The sequence below is a fragment of the Aulostomus chinensis genome, chromosome 22, assembly GCF_037954235.1.
Source record: "Aulostomus chinensis isolate RoL2024-O1b breed Wild chromosome 22, RoL_Achi_v1.0, whole genome shotgun sequence".
NCBI classification, from domain to species: domain Eukaryota; kingdom Metazoa; phylum Chordata; class Actinopteri; order Syngnathiformes; family Aulostomidae; genus Aulostomus; species Aulostomus chinensis.
The window spans coordinates 2,992,917-3,012,661 of NC_141341.1; the positions used below are offsets into that span (position 1 = coordinate 2,992,917).

Genomic DNA, 19,745 nt, shown 5'->3' on the forward strand with positions numbered 1-19,745 from the left:
TGTAGCATACTGATTCTCTCAATGGTTTAGAATTTTATTTCGTGCATCTAAAATCCAATATAGTAAGGCGGCTGTATGGGTTTATTTTGAAGAAAAAAAAACTCATCGTACTTCTTCTAGCTTAACTATCCACAGCTCACTCGATACCACCGCCAACGTCAATAAAGCGCCTTCCGGTGTTTTAATGGTCCTGTCAGTGTATCTGACAGACTCTCCGTGGTACGACCGTGGGACGGGGAGGTTTATCCTTGGTTCAAGTCCCGCATTATCCATCAAATGGGATGTTACTTCTTCACCTAACATGCGTTGTCACACGATCATAATTACTAGATTGACATCCCTTTTTTAAAACAGCTCGGTGTTTCCAGCCACAACATCCCCTTAATTCTACAATTCCTGCGAGTTACTGCTTTCTAAGCATACGTTCTTACCTTTAGATGCTGCCCGCGCCAGCTCAGATACACGGCCTCGCCTGCCAGACGCACAGGATGAAGATTTATCATGTCTGTGTCCAGGTTTTAATCTGTGCAAAATAAATAAAAGTATGCAGCAAACTAGACCGGCTAAGTCCTCATGGTGTGCTCCACAGTAGCTGTGATGGAGGGAGTTAGACACACAATAGCAGCTTTCTGTTGATTAACAACTGGTACAAAAGGTTTAAAGTCAAGATTTATGTTGATTAGGACCCCCGTAGATCCGTGCCTCTCTCCCACTGGGCCAATGGCTGAAAACTAATCCTTCAGCTCCAAACGAGCAGAATAACAAACTGAAATAAATTCTGATATGTAATCTAGAAACATTTCAGTAACACATGTGCTTTCATACACAGTGAAGGACAAGAGAGGTTTCCATTTTGCAATTTAATGACAAGCAAATAGCAGACAGGAGTGCGGAATGTCATCCTCCAACAAGCACACATTTCCTGACACGCACGCACACGAGAAACAAACGAGTTCAGACTTCACCTACAAACAAATCAAAACCACAATAAAGGACACTATAGAGGATAGAATCTATATAGATACTCATGATAAAACCTGTTAGGAGTTAGTAGAGCTGTTAATGGTGATACATGAAGCAAGCAGTGCTACACTGATAGTGTAAAATATCAAATATATAGATTGTGTAGATAAGAATTTATCCATGTGCAGTTCCACTTTGAACCATCCAGGTACAGATGCAAGTCACTTCTACAGAGGGCTAATTAGTTATCTTCTACTTTGGTAACTCCAATGATTATTTACAATATCCAACAACAAAGGGTGCGTCGTGGGTCATGGGGCATGCCGAAGAACACAGCAGCGTGTTAAAATCTTTCATAAATAATAAATATCAGACGACATCAAAGCATTTCAATACATTTGGCTTACAATTCCTGAAATGTGGTAGTGCAAAAGCAAACTGACAGTGATGAGTAACACAAGGAAAGGAGCAATGACTCTGGATCAGGTCTCAACACAGCACGGTAGAACCAATTCAGACCCACGTTTACATTCCAACCGTATGGAGAAGCAAAGATGTAACACAGCAGAAGTATTCAAGTGTTTGATACTATAAGAAGCAAAAGCAAAAAAGACTGTTACATGTACTCGTGAGGTAGAGGGGGACGGTGACGGAGTTGTCAGATGCAGTAAGGCATGTCATGACACTCAGAGGAACTTGGATGCGACAGGCAGCCCCTAAACTTTCTTTTCCTCGTGCAATTGCTCCGATAACAGAATCAAAGCGTCTTCACTGTCCTCCCCAGAGCCAGGCAACATGACGAGATACCCTCGCCTTCTCTGGATTCACTAGGACGCTAAGAGCCACCAGCTGTTAGCTGAGTGCAATGCGTGGTAGCGGATGGGCGCGTTAGCATGCCGCCGTCTTGCCAGCTCAGCTTCTGCGGCTCCCTCGGTTCAATGTGGTGGATGCAACAAGCTGACCGCAGCTCAGAGGGCTGACGGGTATCCAGCTTCTGGTCTGGGTCTGAAGAGGACAGCAAATTAGCCACACATTGTTTTCCCCCAAACGTTGTGTTCCTGCAGCATTAGACAAGTGGTGATAACAAGGAAATAAATTAAAAATAAATAGAGCACACAATGCACAAAGTATTTAAATAACCCAACAAAGTTTCTGTCGACGATTCTTGATAAGCATCAAGGTCAGCTTTTCTACAACGCATTTATAAGAACGCTCAGTCTTCCAGGTGCTACGACAGAGAGCTACAGCTACTTCACACCAGATTTAATTCTTGTTCCCCAAATTAAACCTTAGTGTTTACGGCTACTTGAGGTCCAACACTTAGATGCACTTGGTTGTTCCAAGGTCACAGGGAGTCGAGAAGGGAGGGAAGTCCCCACGTATGCATCCATACTCTGATCGTCATCATCATAACTGTGCCTTGGTTTCAAGTTGAAAAGGGATGTCTTTTGCAGGTTCTTCTGGAATATTTTGTTTCCTGAAAATGAGGAACTTCCCGGCAACTTTATGGCTGACATTTTAACGATCACCTGTGCTAGAGAAGCGCAGGGCCACAAAATTCTACCTCCTGAATCTCAAATGTGTCTCGGCTATAAACAAACCAACTGTTTCAGCAGGACCCAAAAAACACGAAGACCTCCGCGGGTAGGAAATACACAACTGCAAAATATGAAGGAAACAGAAAAACTCTTGAAATGTAACACAGAGAATCAGGAGCTACAGGGGACAAAAGCTCAGTTTGCACCAAAGATCAGCAACAAGACTGGTTGAGGCTGAAACCTGTCGGTGTACGGCTCATCACCGGCGACACTCAGCCAGCTTGAGTTGAGACGCCACAACTGCTTAGTCTTTGGTGTAAACTGGGCTTAAACCTGCGACCGCAGCAGCTAAGAGCCAGGCTTAAGTTGGCGTCAGCCGGAGCTCAATGGTAGCGCCGGCCCTCCACAGCGACAGCGGCGCCTCACAGGTTGGGGCTCACGCACCACACATGGATAAAATTCATGCACAAGTCACTCTGATTGTTTGTTTCAATCTTGATTACTTGGAATACTTCAGCAAAAACGCGTGATTTGTCCTCCAAAGACACACAACTAACAACGCCGAACACTTCCGGTTCTGTAACTGTAAACAAGGCGACCAGCTCACCCGCTCAAGCTCGCGCCAAACCCAAAACGTTCCCGTTCATTTGTCTTAAGCGTGAACCAAAGTGCGTGCGGAATATTGAACAAACGATTGGACGAAAAGCAGACATGGATTACAGTGGAGCACTGAAACTAAAAATACACGGCTGTCAATCTGAGATCTGGAGTTCAAGCGAGTTAACAGGGAGGGGAAAACCACCCTTTTTTTTTTTTAATACTTGTTAATTCTGGCGCATTTGAAACATCCCAGTGTTTTTGAATTACGAACCATTGTCCAAACGAGACAACGGTTTGATTTTAATCGAGCACTTTTCCAGGGGAGTATTTGAATGTAAGCAAACTGCTAAACCTGTCAAGGCTTGGTGGGAACCCTGGAAGACAGCGTCCACCAGTCAGTTCTTCAACGACTTCGCCATTGATGCAACAAATATCAGAGTAAGCTCTTTACAGATGAAACAAGTCAAAAACATCTTTACTAGCGGCTGGAGGTTTAGGTCGGCTTGAATGAAGCGTTAGTAAATGAGGGTTTAGAACGTTTGTTAAGATGCACTTACGGTTTGGCAGCAAGGCAGAGGACACAGACCGTTATGGAGGACACATAAGGAGAGCGCCAACAACTGGAGAGACATTGCATCAGTGTGACACAAACACACACGTTGAGAGAGGAAAGACGGACGGACCATTGACACAAAGGGGTGGCCCTTTAAAACCAGGCTCCAGTTACGTTTGCTATTTAAAATCAGGTTTCAGCAGCTCGTTTTGGGTTTGGGAGACACGAAGAGCTCAGATGAAAGCTTTTAACCTGATTTCACCAAACCTGACATGAGAGAGGACAACCAGAGCTTTAGAAAGGGTTGGGAATCGATGGCGAGCCCAAGGTGGCCTCAAATGTGGTTACACTGTTGAAAAAAAAAAAAAAAGCCCATTAGCTGTGGCTAACATTAGCAACACACTGGGACATTTGGACATTTGGACTTATTTTTACACCTCTGAGCAGTTGAAGCACCAGGCTGGAGGCGTAATGATGGTGGGTGGTCCGCCCGCCCGTCCCCTTCTCAATAACGTGACCTCTCTAGAACAAATAGGGGGAATTTCTCAGAATTTGCCTCAAGTATGAACTGAGAAGATTCTGAGGGGTCAAAGGTCACCGTCATCTCACATGAACACGGTACCTTAGGAATCTCAAGAGGATATTTCTGCTGATATAGGACCACCACCCACTGGGACCTAAGGATAAACTGAAATTATTTTGTGAGGTCAGAGGTCAAGATTACTTTGACAGGCACATACCGCGGAGGCCCACAACTGCAACGTGGTATTTCTAGTTGACAAATGAAACTGTGTTGCTATTGCAGATGAATTTAAGTACCAAAAAGGTACTAATGACTACCAGGCTTGAATATCAGGTGCTGGCACTGATACCTGTTCAGCTGTGGACCCGACCAGCAGGCTACGGACTGGGGTCTCAGATTATCAGATCTCTATTTCCGGGTCTGAAAAACCACATCAAACAACAGTAACTGTAGCCACAGAAGCACATCAGCCGAGAGAGCTGGTGTCAACTGAAACGCCACCAAACTAAAACGACAAAAACCTGACAAGAGTCTGCCGATATTAATCACAACACAGAAACGCCACAGCGAGATGTCGACTGACGGAGGGGGGAGGAGGACAGGGTTACGTTCATGAAGTGTGAAAGGACAAGGCTATCAGATTCATGCAGAATATCCAGACAGCCCAGAAGAGACCAGACAGTGTTGGGGGGGTGGATCTGCACGGTCGCGCTTCGGCTGCTCCTCCTCAGCCGGTACGAGAGGTCACCTGCAGAACACAGGAAAGGGAACGTCATTCATTTTAGCATCGCAATATACTTCCTGTCTGGCATCGGAGCGACAGTCATCAGGAAGCCAGAGAACACTTTGATGGTCTTGTTGTAGACGACGACTGTTTGCGCTTCGTTCGGCGTGTTCTGGAGTTCTTCTGTCAAAACAGCTTTGACAAGTATCATGACACGCATCGAAGAGGACAGAAGATTAATTGCAACAGCAGAATGTGTGTGATACCTGGGAGATGTTGACGCCTGTCAGTTTCTCCACCGCTTCCGGGAGGCGGGTCATGATGTCCAGTACTTCCCCTGACAGTTTGGCCGCACCCACCTCCCCGGCGCCGCTGGATACCATGGTAACCTTGTTGGCCTCACACAGAGGCTTGCTGATCTCCTCTGCCATCTGGCGGAAGATTACCGAAACGTTAAGAACTGCAAAAAACTTTTAGTTCCCCCCCAATTTCTCACACACAGCTGCAAACACCTGACTTCCTGTCAGTCAGGTGAGAGCGGCGTGAACTACCTGGGAGGTAGCAGCATCATATTTTGGGGGAAATAAAGTTATGTGGTTTTGGACTGGTGCATTATATATCTCTATCAATATATATCTCTATCTATCTATCTATCTATCTATCTATCTATCTATCTATCTATCTATCTATCTATCTATCTATATCTCCACCAACAAGATCAAGCTCATTTTGCAGAGGACTGTCCTGCAACAGCTATCCTTTACCCAGCAGAGCAAGAGGAGGCTCCAGTACTGGTAAATGGTAAATGGTAAATGGACTCAATTTTATAGAGCGCTTTTCTACCTTAGCGGCACTCAAAGCTCTTTACAGTTTCATCTCATTCACCCGTTCACACACACACACACACACTCTCACACTGATGGTGGAGGCTGCCATGCAAGGCACCAACCTACTCATCAGGAGCAATTATGGGTTCAGTATCTTGCTCAAGGACACTTCGACACGGTCACCGGGGTCGAGGATCGAACCAGCGACCCTTCGGTTGCTAGACGGCCACTCTACCCCTGAGACATGCCGCCCATACTGCACTCTCCTGTGTATCCAGGGTCGGGTTAAAAACAGCTTTGCCACACCCCACATGCAGTCCTGACGTATGCAATGAGAAAGTTCCGATTTGTGATACAAGTATGAGGAGGTCTTCACCAGAGGCAGCTTCTCTAGCAACATGTCCACCATGGCTCCGTCCTTGTACTGCTGGAAGGCCTCTGCCTTCTTGGCCATCTGCTCTGCTTCAGCGCGACCTTTGGCCTCCACAGCAAACGCCTCAGCCTCGCCCTTCATCTGAGGGGGATAAAAGAGAGGATTTGGAGACACTTAGAATTTTGCTCACTCACAACAGGAAGCTAGGATAAATATCACACATTGTCCGAGAGATCATTTAGGTTTACACATGAAGTGACCTGTCACTCACCCTGATGGACTCAGCTTCAGCCTCGGCCTCCATGATCAGCTTAAGACTGGACAGACATTCAGAGATGCAGTCAGACAGACAGCAGAAAGTTCATGGCAGTAAAACTAAAGCTAAGGAATCCCATGATATATTTCATGAGGGCTTCTAGAAAAACAGATTTCAACTCAACATCTAAAACCTGTTTCCATATTTAAAATCCTACATCAAATCACAGTTCGCATCATGAACAAAACCAAACTGTGAGGCCAGCCTGGTGTAAATCTATTTGTAATGCTTTACCCCCATACACCCCCCCCCCCCCCATTTTACCTGAACTGACCAAAACCATGCTTTTATCAACCAATAATCCAAAAAAGCTGATGAAAGTTAGAGAAGATTTCATTGCAGAAACAAGAAAAAAAAAACAAAAAACAAGACTTCTAATTGGCCACAGTCAGGGTCTAAACAGAAGGGACGGACCGACCATCTTTCTCTTACACCTTTCACAGCCTCAACTGACTGCAAAAGAACATGAATGAAGGAAGGAAAAAAACAAAACTACAACCCAATCACAGATGGCTTACAATCTGGCTGTAAAACTGAAGGAAGCTGAGGAGGAGCTTTGCAACTCACCGCTGAGCTTCAGCCAGCTTCTCCAGGCGGTACTTCTCAGCCTCCGCAGGTTTCTTCACCTTGGCCTCCAGCTCCTTCTCCCTGCGGGTGATCTCCTGCTCCTGCAGCATGATCTGCTGCGTCCGCTCCACCACCTGGACCTGCATCTTCTCCTCTTCAATGCGCTGCTTCGTCTTTGCTACCTAGTAATACAGCGTTATTGGATCAGTGCTACGACACGTAAGAACCAAATCAAAGAGCTGGAAGAGAATCAGAACAGCCACAGGCAGGGTGGCACCTAACCAGACGATGATGAATGTTGTGGAAAGCTCTTATGTACCAATCCTGACTCACTTTACTGTGAACTTATTCTGCCTGCTGATCAATACCAAGATGAACCGCTTCTCCACTCTTGTGTACCTGCAGCTGATAAGCCATCTCAGACTCAGCCTTCTTCGTGTTGACTTCAATGTCATAGGCGGCCTTCTTGAGCTCATAGTCCCTCTGGGCCTTCGCCATCTCTATCTCATTCTTGTACTGTGCCGAGACCTTCACCTGCATGGCGTGGGCCTCCTGCAGGCAGACAAAAGAGACAAGACCAGGGTGAGAGGAAGTAAATCGAGATTGGAGAAACCCAAACCAGAGTTGGGACAAACGTTGAGCACGCCTGAAAAAGACAAAAGACAAAAACAGACATTGTAGCTTTATGGTTTCCAGCCAAAGGGCCATCCCACTGGACCGTCATAAAAGGAGAGCTTATCTTCTTTCCACGCAATACGTCACACAATTCAGACCATGACTCCAACAAACATTGCTGCAGTCTGGGACAAAGATGGAGATTCCCCAAATGGCAAAACCCCAAACAACCTGAGATCTCTCACCCTGATGACAGCATCTCTCTTGTTCTGGGCCTCTCCGATACGAGCATCTTTTTGAACCTGGGCTGTGCGAGCCTTCCCCAGAGAATGCAAGTAATCCTGAGTACCACAAAGGAAAAAACACAAATCAACATCTTCAAGTACTGAACTACAGGGACGGCAAGCTAGATGAGACCGTCGCACCTCAAAAACACCAGTATACGTGTACCAGTTAGACTGCACTAACGAGTCATGTTCTCATAAAATAATGGAAAAAATAATTATTATATGCATAAAATCTTTTAGTGGGAGTTCAAATCCTGACCACTGCAGGATACCTGGAAACAAGGCACACTCTTAGCATCCACCCTACATGGTTATGATGAGATACCTGTTGAAGGGTGTGGTTACCTGGTCATCGTGGACGTCTTTGAGGGTGTAGCTGACCACGCTGATGCCCATGTTGACCAGGTCCGAGGAGGCCACTTTGAAAACCTGCTCTGAGAACTTCTTCCGGTCCTTATAGATCTCCTGGAAGTGGAGGGTGTTGACTGTGACGCGTGCATCCACTTTGATAGCATAAATATGCTAACAAGCTGCATCCCAACAGAATCAGTCACATTATCCCAACACTTGATCCCCACTCAAACACAGGGGAAGTTTCCCAGGTGCCATACTAGCGTAGATGAAGGAAGGGAAGGACCACGTGTCAGGCAGTTGGACTGGAACACGCGCGTGGTCGTGGGACCTGTAGCTAACACTCATGTCCCATTCCTCCACGCTTGACTGCTTTTTTAAAAACAAAATCTGCCAGGAAATTCAGTTGGAGACGCATTCCAGGGCTTTTTCCTTTTACAGCGCATTTTATTTTGCTGTGAGGATGTTGAAGGCCAGTTGGAGCCCTGGAGCTGTTTCATCACCGCGCACGCTCCAACACTAGCGTGTTTCAAGCATTGTTGGCTGAGCTGTCACGGTTATACAGGAGCCCTTCCACCGACACCACTGCTCGTCATGCATTTAAGAATCTGTGTTTAATGCAGGCAGCATGACATTCATCAAACTCCCACGACTGTTAAATTGCTGCTCTTTGTGCAATACTTGGCAACAAGGACATCAAATCTTACACACCAATTGTGTGCTGCAACATCTCTCTCCTCTCTCAAATAAGTGACTGCTAACGATCACCCCCCTCGGTCACCTCAACGGTCAGGTGGGCGATGATGGCCCGCTGGTGTCCCTCCAGAGTCTCCAAGGCGATCTGAGCGATTTCTGCCTCTGACTTCCCCATGAACATTTGGCAGGCTGCAGCCAGCATCTGTTTATTCTGACCTTGAATCTTCATCTGTGGGGGGGGAAATCTGCAATTTATCAGTATGACTACAGGGAACCCAACTGGTTCTTGAAGAACAACCGCTGTTTTCAAGCTGGAAAAAAAATCCGCAGCATGCTGAGGCTTGGTGTACTGACCTGAGCTATCCCCGTGACAGAGATGGGCACGCCGTGGCGAGTGTAGACTTTATCACTCTTCACATTCAGAGTCAGAGTGTTGAGGGAAATCCTGAGGGAGAACCGCACACGCTGGACATTAATGACTGAAAACGAATGACTGACCGTGACGAGAAGCAGGAGCATGGTGAGATGGCCACCTGGTCTAACTGAGGGAGAAATAGCTTGACGAAAGCACAACGGCCTTTCATTAAAAGCCCAAACTGAGTGTGCTGAAGGGTCATTGAACATTGGCGTATGGAAGATAAGCCTGCAGTTTTCCTACCTCTGTATCTGCTGAATGCACGGGATGACAAATACTCTGCCTCCAGCTATCATCATGGGAGGAGAACGACAGACACCTGGCACAGGAGAGAGACCGAGCAGAGCCTCCAGTCAAACACCCCACCACGATTCACACCTGGTCCGAGTAGAGCTAAATAACATTTTCTTCATTCCAACTCCCAACTGATTAATTACCACGTGATTATGAAGACTCGTGTTACTCCAAATCGTTTTACCTGACACCACCATGGCTTCATTGGGACCACAGGTGTAGAACATGATCACCGCCTCTTGCACAAACTGAAAAAACATTTTTAAAAAAATCAGAGAGCAAAATATTAAAATAATCCCAACATCAAAATGCAGTGGTTCTTTTAATATATGAATTTTATGAAAAATGCAATCCAGGATACAGCTGCAGAGTAGCGTGTGCTCATGCTATCAACTCCTCCGTATCTAATAATATACCTTCACACATTTAGCAACAGCGTTAGCCCGACATGCTGTAATTATCCCAGAAATAGAGGGCAGGGACGGGAACAAGAGGGCTGGCTAACGGGGGCAGACTTAATTCACACACACACATCGAACAGTTAGACGACAAGACCATTTGCACGACAGCAAACCCACGTTTACAACCCAAGAGCAAAGACGCGTAACTACACCTGCTGCTAGCGGTCCGGTTCTATCCCTTAGCGTCATCAATGTGATACAGCGTTCAGGATAGAGCAGGGTGAGATAGGGGTCACATAAGTGACGTACTTACCGGTTAGTACTGCAACTGTGTGGCTTGGGGGAACTAAAACGCTGTAATAGAGGCCTGCGTTAGCTATAATGACTGGAAACTGAGGCAGGTGGACGGCTGATGCGGGCAGGAGCGACTGCAGCTCTGCGGCTCGTCCAGTGAACGCCCGCTGTGGAGATGGAGCTCGCCCGACATCTAGTGGCGCGGTGGGGTACTGCAACAACAAACCAATGGAGTCATCCCCGTTCTGGAGTCTACTTTGACTGTTACTTAGGGCCTCCGTGCCCAGCGTTTAAACACAGGAAGTCACGCCACGGAGCCAACATTTAAATGTAATTTAAAATAAATAAATTAAAGTAACAGTTGGGAATGTCGTTTTATTGCGAGTTAATATACAAATGCAAATTCACTGGCTCACTTCCATGTAAATTCGAATTGACATATGGCTTTTGTTCTTCCGTGTTTACAAAAGAAATCCAACATTTGCTGGGGAGACACATGAATCCCTAATACAAAACAACAAAAAACTATTACTAAAACACAAGCAAAAAAAATCAACAAGACATTTGCCACCAAATTAGCACAATGCTAATGTTTTCCAGGGCCGGCATGTGACTGCAGTTCAAGGACAATACTCTGCTGATATGGGGGCTATGTAGCGATGCGCTCAGTGTTTAAGGCCCAGTCAGGAGAGAGTACTCAGTTGTAGAGCTGCAACGGGGAGGAGTCGAGGGTAGTGAGCTCCACTGTTGTAAACAGTAACTAGAGACATTTTAAAGGAAAACTACACCATAATCATTAAAAAAAAATGACTAAAAGCTTTAAGCATAAAATGTGCTAAATGATCGAATGTATGAGTGACGCAGATGACCGATAATTCAATTTGTAATTATAAATTGTGGTGTTCGATCAGATTTACATTACTTTTTCTACTCCGCAGGTAATCAGAGGTGAAAAGGACTGCTTGCCACAATGGCCGTCCAATATATCATTAAAGAATCAATAAAAAAGTTTATCTTTATCAATGTTCACTCTTGTCGTCTCCGTCGTACATCTTAATCTGACCTTTCGCCTGCAATTAAAACTTGTCAATCATGTGCTCAGGGGAGGGCGCGAACGCAGTTCCCCCGTGTCTGATAGTGTGCAGGCGACAGTCCCGCGTTTGAAGATGTCACAGGAATCTACACAGTCGCGTCGACACAATCTCACCCTTGTGACCAATCTTCATGATCCTACGGTCACCTCTGCCAGGTAAGTATGAGATTACATAAATCACGTAAGGGGATCTGTTCCACTCAACTACCATGTTGACTGGCGTTGCTAACAATCGACACAAGACGCAAACCCGCTGAACGGAGCCGCTGGAGGTCACTACAGAAGGCCACTCGGTACCAGCGCCACCAGATTTGACGAAAATCAGTTTCCCATCATGCAACGCTGCCACTCCAAGGCAAGAACTTGCTCGAACGTCAGCCATCTTGTCATTTTTTCCCCGCCAAAATAAGACGTAAACCCCAGGCTTCACAGAAAATCACAGACAATTCATTTATAATTCCCAACATTAAAAATGTATTGCATACAGGGTGCGAGGCAGAGCAGGTCGCAGGCTGTCCGAAACCACAACTGGCGCGAGTTGCGACCTACTTCGGAACCTAAATTCCAGCCTAAACACGCCCACATTGTACGTCGGTTCAGGAGCATCCTACGGAGCAACCTATGGCCCACAATGCACCGCGGACTTCTTCCTCTTGCCCTAAAAACTTGTGAACCCGCAAGCCAAGTTTGCGCCACCAACAGTCTCCCATTCTTAAGCAACACGACCATTTATAGTCGTTGTTGATGACTAAAGCTGTGTTCACACCAAACGCGACGCGGTGTGAACGCATCTTTACAGGGGCGTTAATGTGCTTAATAATCAAGAATCAATGAAGAGTGCGTTCAGAGGGGAGTGCAGTACGACAGTCAGGCCAGCAGGTGGGGCTTTTGTTGGTGCTGACTACCTATTTGCGGTATCTGTACTGTGCCAGCAGAGGTCGTGCTTCATCACCGATCTTCTAGGGTGTCCGAATTGCGGCCCGTGCGTGACATGTATAATTCATACTTACCTGGCAGGGGAGACACCTTGATCAAGAGGGTTGTATTCCCAGGGTGAGCCTAGCCATTACACTGAAGCTGTGTTGACTCCAGTGGAACAAGGTCAATGAGAGGATACTTATATCGCTTCATGCTCTCGATGTGATTAATTTTATGGCATAATTGCTAATGGTGTTTGTTTATACTGACTCAATATGGTACAAATCTCTTCCTTCAATACCACCAAATAAATCCTGCTCCCTGCCTGGGGGAAACGCACTGGGGTCTATACCCTCATCTTACTGGTCAGTGAGCTTTGGACTTTAGTAAAGTGCTCGAACTGACACACAAACAACTTTTAAAAAATGTCCTGGGAAGGCAAACATGTTTTAAGTTACCAGACTTCATCTTATCATTGAGGCAAGGAGAAGACCTGTCACAACGTGGCAGGAACTACGTTTCAGGAAAGGTTGGGACCCAGGGATCTGAAGCTTTGTGATGCGCTCAAACTTTGAGCAAACATGTCTGAATCCAATAATGTGAAGACCACCTCAAAGCAAGGCCCTCATGAGCTCATAAGGTGTCCAAACTCCAGAGCTGAAAATGAATCACAATCTCAACCAGGTTCATTCCTCCCAGGTGTTTCAGGCCAAGCAGCTCTCACAGCTGCTGGATCTCTTGACCCAGTGGGATCAGTTACACCTGTGCAGGTGTAAATCCCTGCAGCTGCTGTGGTTTCACTCGTCAAGAAACCACTGACGCAAGGAGGTTTTTTTGTATCAAGGAAAAATAGAGAATTTATTAGAAATAGTTCAACACAATCAGCAAACTTCACGGAATCATTCTGATGTTAGTTAACTCTGTTTTTTGTTGTCACTTGTTATAAATTGAGAATCTTACGCCTGATTTGTTATCATATAAAACAGAAATTTACATGTAATAAGAGCCCAGTAGAAACAGAAGAAAAGCCCTGCGTGTATAAGTTCAACTTGCGCTAGAAGCCTCCTCGGTGCGCTAGCATAGGGGGACGACGTCTGAGCAGCACGCCACCGAGTAGATGACGCTGACCAGACACAGACTGCCGGCAGTCACGGTGCTGCTGGAGCCAAAGATGCTTCCGTCGGTGGTGGTCAGCTCCCTTGTGGTGGAGGTGGACTGCAGCTCCGTCGTGTTGCTGCTGGTCCAGGGTGCAACTGTGGCGGTTGGTCCCGGCTCTGTGGAGTAACTGCCGGTTGGGGGATTCTGGGTGGTGGGGATGCTCCTGAGGGAGAAGGTGCGTGACTTGGTGTTCCACTGCTTCAGAGTGAAGACCATCGTCAGGTTCTCACCTGCAGGGAGACGGGACGGAATCACTAGTGTGTCTCAGTTCTCGGTGTGGATGCTGGAGGGCATTTAGAGGTTAACCTTGCAGCGCGGCGCAGAAACACTGAGTTTGTTAGGTGGCCTCGTTTATTTAGAGCAACAAAGACGATAGGACCATAACTTTTATTCTCTGATACAGCATGGAAGCCGTATACGGTCGAGCAGAACCTGGACTCGTGGCATATTTGCTCAGAAATGAAAACGTCAAGTTTTAAAGCTTGGTACTTTTACTCTCTTGGTCCTTCTTGTCAAAACCACTTTCACTGGAATAAATCTGGTCCTGCAAATTATTCCAGATTACAAATGGCAAATGTTGATATCAATTTTAATGCTTTAAATGCCAGGATTTTTTAGCCGTACCCTCAGTGGAGATCATGTTCCGGAGGCCGAACATGGTGAAATGGCGCCCCCTATGAAAAATAGTAGCAACTCCCAATTTCAAGGGGAAACCAAGACTGACAGAGAGAAACAATACAACGCATTGATTTACGTCTCTGACAGTTGTGAGATCGTGAGACTACAAATGGAGCAGGCACGCAAATTTACCCCGACCAGAGTTTGGCGTCTTGACAGTCAACAGCGTCACTTCATCTGAAAGTGCAACTTTTCTACGTGTGAGCGGAGTTAATTTGTGAAGCAAGATGGAGGCGTACCGCTGCTCAGGATGGACAAGTCGGTGAAGTTGGCCCAGCAGGTGCTGAACAGGATGCTGGTGTTTCCGTGGAGACCATCCACGCTGTTGCCGCCGGCGTCCCTCAGGGTGGCTGTGACGGTCAGGCTTGTCACTCCTACAGAGACGCAGTTGCCCTGGAGACAACGTGAGTGTTCAAGCGTCACCCAAACAACTCCTCAAACCTCATTTTTAACCCCATCCCACAGTTTGAAAGACATTTGTCTCCTTTCGTCTTCAAACTCATCTGAGCAGCGAGAACAAGTGTCGGTAGAGGGATCAGCGCCTCACCTCGGCGTCGACAGCCATGAGACTGGGCTGCTGGTTCAGAGGACCCACGTACTCCCCAGCTATCGGCTCCACCATCAGCAGCAGGTTCTCCACGCTGGACACGTAGTCGATCTGAACCTCCTCCCTCGTCACCTCCTCAGTCGCCACCTGACATTAAAAACACAGAGCCGGAGAGCATCTTGAGGAATGAGCGCGTCCTAGTATTCAAACCTTTTAATAGGATTTGGCCTCACGTCATTCCAGGTGGGGTCAGAGGATGGGGGGGGGGGAGGGACGACGCCCACTGAAGACACGTTGAAGCCGATGGAGCGACTGAGGTTTCCAGAAACTGCTGCCTGACCCAGGTTATCAGCGATGTCCTTCAACAAAGTGAAGTCCTCCTCATCTGGGAAGACACAGCAGAGGGAGAAGCGTTACTAACCTGCTCACAGATTTAAACAAAGCACCGACTGGCCCTGCACCAACCGTCGGTGCCGTTGGTGGTTTCCTGGACCGGAGGCTTCTTGATCTCCACCTCCACCTTCAGGCCTGTGGATCTCTTCCTGCGTCGTGCGCTGCCATCCTCCCGGATAATGTTTGTAATCCGGATCATATTGGGGGGAACTTTGAGGAATGTCGCGAGGTTCTGGATCAGGTTCTCTCCAAAGAACTCATCCTCAGTCATGGCAGGCAACTCAAAGGCGATGAAGAGAACTGGAGAAGTTCGAACTTCCACTGGTGTGGAGCCTCTCAGCAGGACCTTCAGCATCTTGTAGGTCTGGTCGAAGAAGTTGGCGCCCACAGTGGAGTTCAGCTCAGGGACGTACTGACCTGGAGAGACACGGAAAACAGGATTATGGGCAGAATTGTCCAGAAGGGTAGAAGACGTTTAGAACTAGAACCAGTAAATAGACCACAATGGAGTTGTCCATCCCTCACAGCGTGGCTACAGTTTTAAGTTTAAGTTTTAAGATCATTTTCAACAGTTTTTTGCCGGAAAAAAAAGTCATTTTCTTATTCAAGTATTACCAGGAGGTATAAAGGTCAGCACTGTGAAGGATTTTTATTTGGGAATGTGTTGTCAGACTGAGTGAGGCTCATGTATTCGCTCAGTGACAGTATGAGGTAGGAAGACAACAGCAGGTTTGATGATCTGTAACATCAGAGGTCTGACCTGGCAAAGCTGAGGAGTTGGTCTCGTTTTGGACAAAAGTCAACGAACATTTGTGACAATCGAACAACTTAAGGCTTTTCTGTTAAGGAGAAGAATTGCTTCTGTGGGTAGAACAAGTACCCGGGTAGAGCGGCCTTTTCAGCGTGTAGTCGGTGTTTTCGGCGTTCCACTCGGCGTTGGTGGGAGCAACCAGCTGGCCGTCAACGTACACGTCCAGCCGCTGTGGATTGGAGTAGAAGACCGACACCAAGAGGCTCTGCAGGGTGCAAAAGCAAGAGCAACTGAGGCTGCAGTTAAACAGTAAATATCTACGGTTTAGGAAACCTTTTAACAAATAAAAGCCAAATAAACGGATTTAAAGCCGATTGGAATCATAAAGTTCCCGCTGTACACCCACCTCAGACGGATCGGCGTTGAGCATCATGAGACGGAGTTTCTGAGGACTGACGCTGGTGAAGTAGACGTCGTAGCTGCGACCAGTGGCCACGATGCTGTGGAAGAGAGACACTCTCTTCTGGCAGGTGTAGCCAGAGCACCAACCATGATCCTGGGGGCCTGGAAACACCAACAAGCCGCTTCTCACTTTTTGTTCTTGAACTGATGTTAAAGTGATACTTGACCCTTCCACGTCCTCACAAATACATATCTTCATACATATCCTTCACCAAATTTGTATTTTTTTTTTTACTCTTACGTCACTTTGTTTTGACGTCAGAAGTGTCAGTCACGTCTATTTAGCTTGAAGCTAATGGCAGCTGACGGCTAACAAGCTGTAGCTGCTGTCAGCCCTTTAGCTTCAAGCTACGTACGCGTGGCTGGATCTTTCTGCATTCTGAAGACAGAAGTGATGCTGGAGGATAAAACTCTCCATTCCTGAGTACTGGAAGGGCTCAGTTACACTCTGGAGGTGTTAACGTGAACGTCCATCATGATCAGACTTGTTTTCTGGAATTTACTTGTGTTGAGACAATAAAAAGTGTCCAACCATTGATGAGATCCACAAAGCCGTCTCCAAGCACCGCGACTGGGGACAGACGTCTGGTCTCTGTGTCTGAGTCGAGGCTCTCAATAACAAGCATCCTGTAATTCAGTCCGAAACACTTGTAGCACTGCCAGGAGGTCATGAACGTGCAGTTGTCCCTGATCACACCTGAGGACAGACGTCAGTGGACAGTTGTACACTTTTGTTTTTTTGTCTTTTAAAATCAAAGTTGCACAACGGCCGTCCAAACAGCCCCTACGGCTGAGTTTCGCACCTTTGTGTGGAGCGATCTGGTTCACGGGGATGCGGCTTCCGTTGAGGAACGTGAGCATAACTTTGGGGATGCGATAGTCACCAAGCCCCCTCCTGGGATCGCCTCCCCACTCGTACTCAGACTGGGGCACCACAGTACCCACTGCACCCAGGAGCGAGCCGTCCAAGTCCTTCAGCATGCTCTTCTTCTTTGCATCGCAGTCCATGTCCACACAGTCAGCTGGGTTCACTTTACTGAAGCACAAACACACACACACACACTACAGATTTCAGAGACGTAACTGAAAAGAGTTTTATGTAAAAAAAACAAAACAAAACACTTGCTTTTATTGGCCGAAGTGTTGAAAGCAGAAGGCCGCAGCTGAAACGCCGTCTACATTAAATCAGCTGTGGAGACACTCATCATTCACACTTCTTTTTAGACTAAAAGTGATGGAAGTTTCACTGCTGGTAACCTGGACTAAAAACCAAAAGTTGCAAGAGCAGAATGACAATCAGTCCTCCTCTGCAGATGAAAGCTTCCAACTGGCCAAAGTCAGATGGGCTGACGTTCCACATGCTGTTCTCTGTGCTGGACTTTACCCCAGGTCAGGCCTGTGGATGAAGACCTTGGCCTCTTCAGTGCTGTCAATCATCGTCAGACCCGAAACCTGCACAGGGTGCTGCAAGTCCTCGTTCAAGGGGTTGGTCAAGAACATCACGTTCATCTCGCCGGAGCAGACGTCTTTGAAACCGATGAACGTTGTGTCTGGAAAGAGAGAAAACAGGGACGTTAGGATTTATAGATATTTGTGACACATGATTCTGGGGGGGGTCCTGGTTCAAGGATCTGATTAGAGCTTCGAGACTCAGAACCTGCCAGAAAGATGACACATCTGATCTGGCCTGGCAGCATCTCCCCCCTGTGGGTTCTCCCACTCACCCGTGACTCTCATCACTCCTTTGATGGCGTTGTAGTTGTTGTTGAGATGATGCGGTTTTACTGGCGCATTATTGTGTCCAGATCCAAACGTCGGCCAGCAGATTCCTGATCTGCCACCTGTATCAAGTAAAAACGGAGTCAAGACAAGCAGTCTTTGCTCGTACTTTCACTTGCAGCTACTCTCATTTTGTTTTCCTGGAATTTTTTTGTGGTGAATTCCCGTTCACTTCTCTTTTGTCTTTTTTATCGGTTCCCTCTTTCCCTCCTCAGCTCTCGTCTCTGCCACGCCTTTTATTTAGTTGACGTCTCACCAGTTTTGTTGACTTGTTCAGTTTGTCAGTTTCCCTGCCGATCTGCTAATTCTGTCGCAGGTTGAATGACTGTACCGTTGAGAGGTCTGGGGGCCCGATGGTCAGCGCTGATCGCCATGTTGAAGTCGGTGGTGGGTAAAGTGTCTGAACAGTTGAAGCTCGGGCTGCTCCCAACAATCAGGGCGCTCTGGGAAAAGAGGGGTGTGACTGTCAGTTAAAAAAAAAAGAAAAACTAAAGCAAAGACAAATAATGAGCCGATCGCTGTGAAGCTCTCACCTGAATTTGTACTGATTTATCAGCGTAGGCGTGGGAGAGCGAGGGAGGAGCGAAGATGAGGGGCATGACGGCCATCCCGTTATCCACCAGGGTCACGTTGGCGATGACCACGTTTGTGATGGTCTGAGAAGGTCAGAGGACGATAATCACCATCATCTGAGGCCTGCAGCTTCCGGGCTTCTTTTCAAGGACCCTGAACTGTTGCTAGCACTGACCCGCTGCTAACTGTACATGTCTTTCATGTACTTTACTGCTTTACTACTTGTGTACTTGCACCTTGCACCCCCACTCACACCTGTAGTATTTCTTCATTTTTGCTACCTGCCTAGGTATTAGCTGTTAAAAAGCAATCTCGCTGATGATGTTTAACTCCTGTGTTTTACACTGACAAATAACAAATAAATACAAGTTAAAGCAATACTTCATCCAAACAGTGTATTTTGCCTTTCAAGTACTCTCAAATAGTCTTGAGTTGACATCCAGCAATGCTCTTCGGAACGCCACAATACAGCCGTATGTATTAATCAAAGTGTGCGGCTCACCGAGTGTGCGGCTGAATAAAGACGGCGGTACCAGGTGATGCACCTGAGGGTGCCTGGAAGGCTGTTAGGGGCAGTTTTGCTGTTATTAGCCAGTAACCGTTAGCTTTGAGCTACATGCACGTTTCTGGCTCTTTCTGTATGCTGGAGTCTCAGAGAGGTTATGCTGCAGCAGCAGCCCCCCCCCCCCCCCCAAATAATTGGTGAGCTCAACATGTATTCTTCAGTATTTAAAAGACAAAATAAACTTTGTGGGTGAAGTATTACTTTGAGTATTAACATTCCTGAAGGCGTTTCTCCTCTCATCCAGCCCTCTTCAGCTCTAACTGAGGCCTCTGGAGGCGTAGCCTTGTGCTCCTTTCCTTTCCCCTGACATTTCATGGCGGGCCAAGAGCTAATAAGTGAGAGGCTGAAATGACTGCGCTTGTCTGGCTGTGGCGGCTCACTTCGCTCCGTCTGCTCTCCTGTTCAAGAGTAAATCCCCAGCTCTGCTTTTCATTTGATGACCCCTGACCTGATCACCACCTCACAAGTCTCTCAACTTATTTTCATCACAG

General features: G+C 46.9%; 2 protein-coding genes across 9 annotated transcripts in view; both read right to left on the reverse strand.

Annotated features, from left to right (window-relative positions):
* Nucleotides 1-861: 861 nt before the first annotated feature.
* On the reverse strand, nucleotides 862-10,740 carry LOC147240361 (flotillin-1). Of its 7 annotated transcripts, none has more exons than XR_015111360.1 (15): nucleotides 10,357-10,740; nucleotides 9,827-9,890; nucleotides 9,592-9,667; nucleotides 9,288-9,378; nucleotides 9,019-9,162; nucleotides 8,232-8,351; nucleotides 7,845-7,940; nucleotides 7,384-7,536; nucleotides 6,985-7,166; nucleotides 6,373-6,418; nucleotides 6,105-6,242; nucleotides 5,168-5,332; nucleotides 4,527-4,925; nucleotides 4,277-4,331; nucleotides 862-4,176 (listed from the first exon to the last, which is right to left on the reverse strand). XR_015111360.1 is itself a non-coding variant. In XM_086194207.1 (13 exons), the coding sequence occupies exons 2-13, from the start codon at nucleotides 9,867-9,869 to the stop codon at nucleotides 4,905-4,907; spliced, it is 1,275 nt and encodes a 424-aa protein (XP_086050333.1). In that variant the 5' UTR covers nucleotides 9,870-9,890; nucleotides 10,357-10,740; the 3' UTR covers nucleotides 862-4,904. The 7 variants fall into 7 exon arrangements, 1 of the variants encoding a protein (XP_086050333.1); XR_015111359.1 differs by having other exon boundaries at nucleotides 862-4,003; nucleotides 4,092-4,176; nucleotides 4,277-4,925; XR_015111356.1 differs by having other exon boundaries at nucleotides 862-4,331.
* A 2,437-nt stretch (nucleotides 10,741-13,177) lies between these two features.
* pkhd1l1.1 (PKHD1 like 1, tandem duplicate 1) overlaps nucleotides 13,178-19,745 on the reverse strand; it is a 38,633-nt gene continuing 32,065 nt past the window's right edge. For both annotated transcript variants that reach the window (XM_086194206.1, XM_086194205.1), the window contains exons 64-76: nucleotides 18,650-18,772; nucleotides 18,448-18,559; nucleotides 18,062-18,178; nucleotides 17,722-17,887; nucleotides 17,141-17,373; nucleotides 16,870-17,034; nucleotides 16,282-16,439; nucleotides 16,005-16,140; nucleotides 15,197-15,541; nucleotides 14,965-15,116; nucleotides 14,732-14,878; nucleotides 14,424-14,577; nucleotides 13,178-13,736 (exon numbers count right to left, since the gene is read on the reverse strand). In XM_086194206.1, the coding sequence (XP_086050332.1) occupies nucleotides 13,423-13,736; nucleotides 14,424-14,577; nucleotides 14,732-14,878; nucleotides 14,965-15,116; nucleotides 15,197-15,541; nucleotides 16,005-16,140; nucleotides 16,282-16,439; nucleotides 16,870-17,034; nucleotides 17,141-17,373; nucleotides 17,722-17,887; nucleotides 18,062-18,178; nucleotides 18,448-18,559; nucleotides 18,650-18,772 (2,322 nt within the window). In that variant the 3' untranslated portion in view covers nucleotides 13,178-13,422. The remainder of the gene's footprint in view (nucleotides 13,737-14,423; nucleotides 14,578-14,731; nucleotides 14,879-14,964; nucleotides 15,117-15,196; nucleotides 15,542-16,004; nucleotides 16,141-16,281; nucleotides 16,440-16,869; nucleotides 17,035-17,140; nucleotides 17,374-17,721; nucleotides 17,888-18,061; nucleotides 18,179-18,447; nucleotides 18,560-18,649; nucleotides 18,773-19,745) is intronic.

What these genes read in the sequence shown, in the direction of transcription:
- LOC147240361 (XM_086194207.1), bottom strand. Translation starts at nt 9,869, where the DNA reads ATGTTCTACACCTGTGGTCCCAATGAAGCCATGGTGGTGTCAG. An exon ending in TGAAGCCATGGTGGTGTCAG is followed by an intron (nt 9,668 to 9,826) that starts GTAAAACGATTT and finishes CTCCTGTGCCAG; the next exon opens with GTGTCTGTCGTTCTCCTCCC. An exon ending in AGATGGCTTATCAGCTGCAG is followed by an intron (nt 7,167 to 7,383) that starts GTACACAAGAGT and finishes CTGTATTACTAG; the next exon opens with GTAGCAAAGACGAAGCAGCG.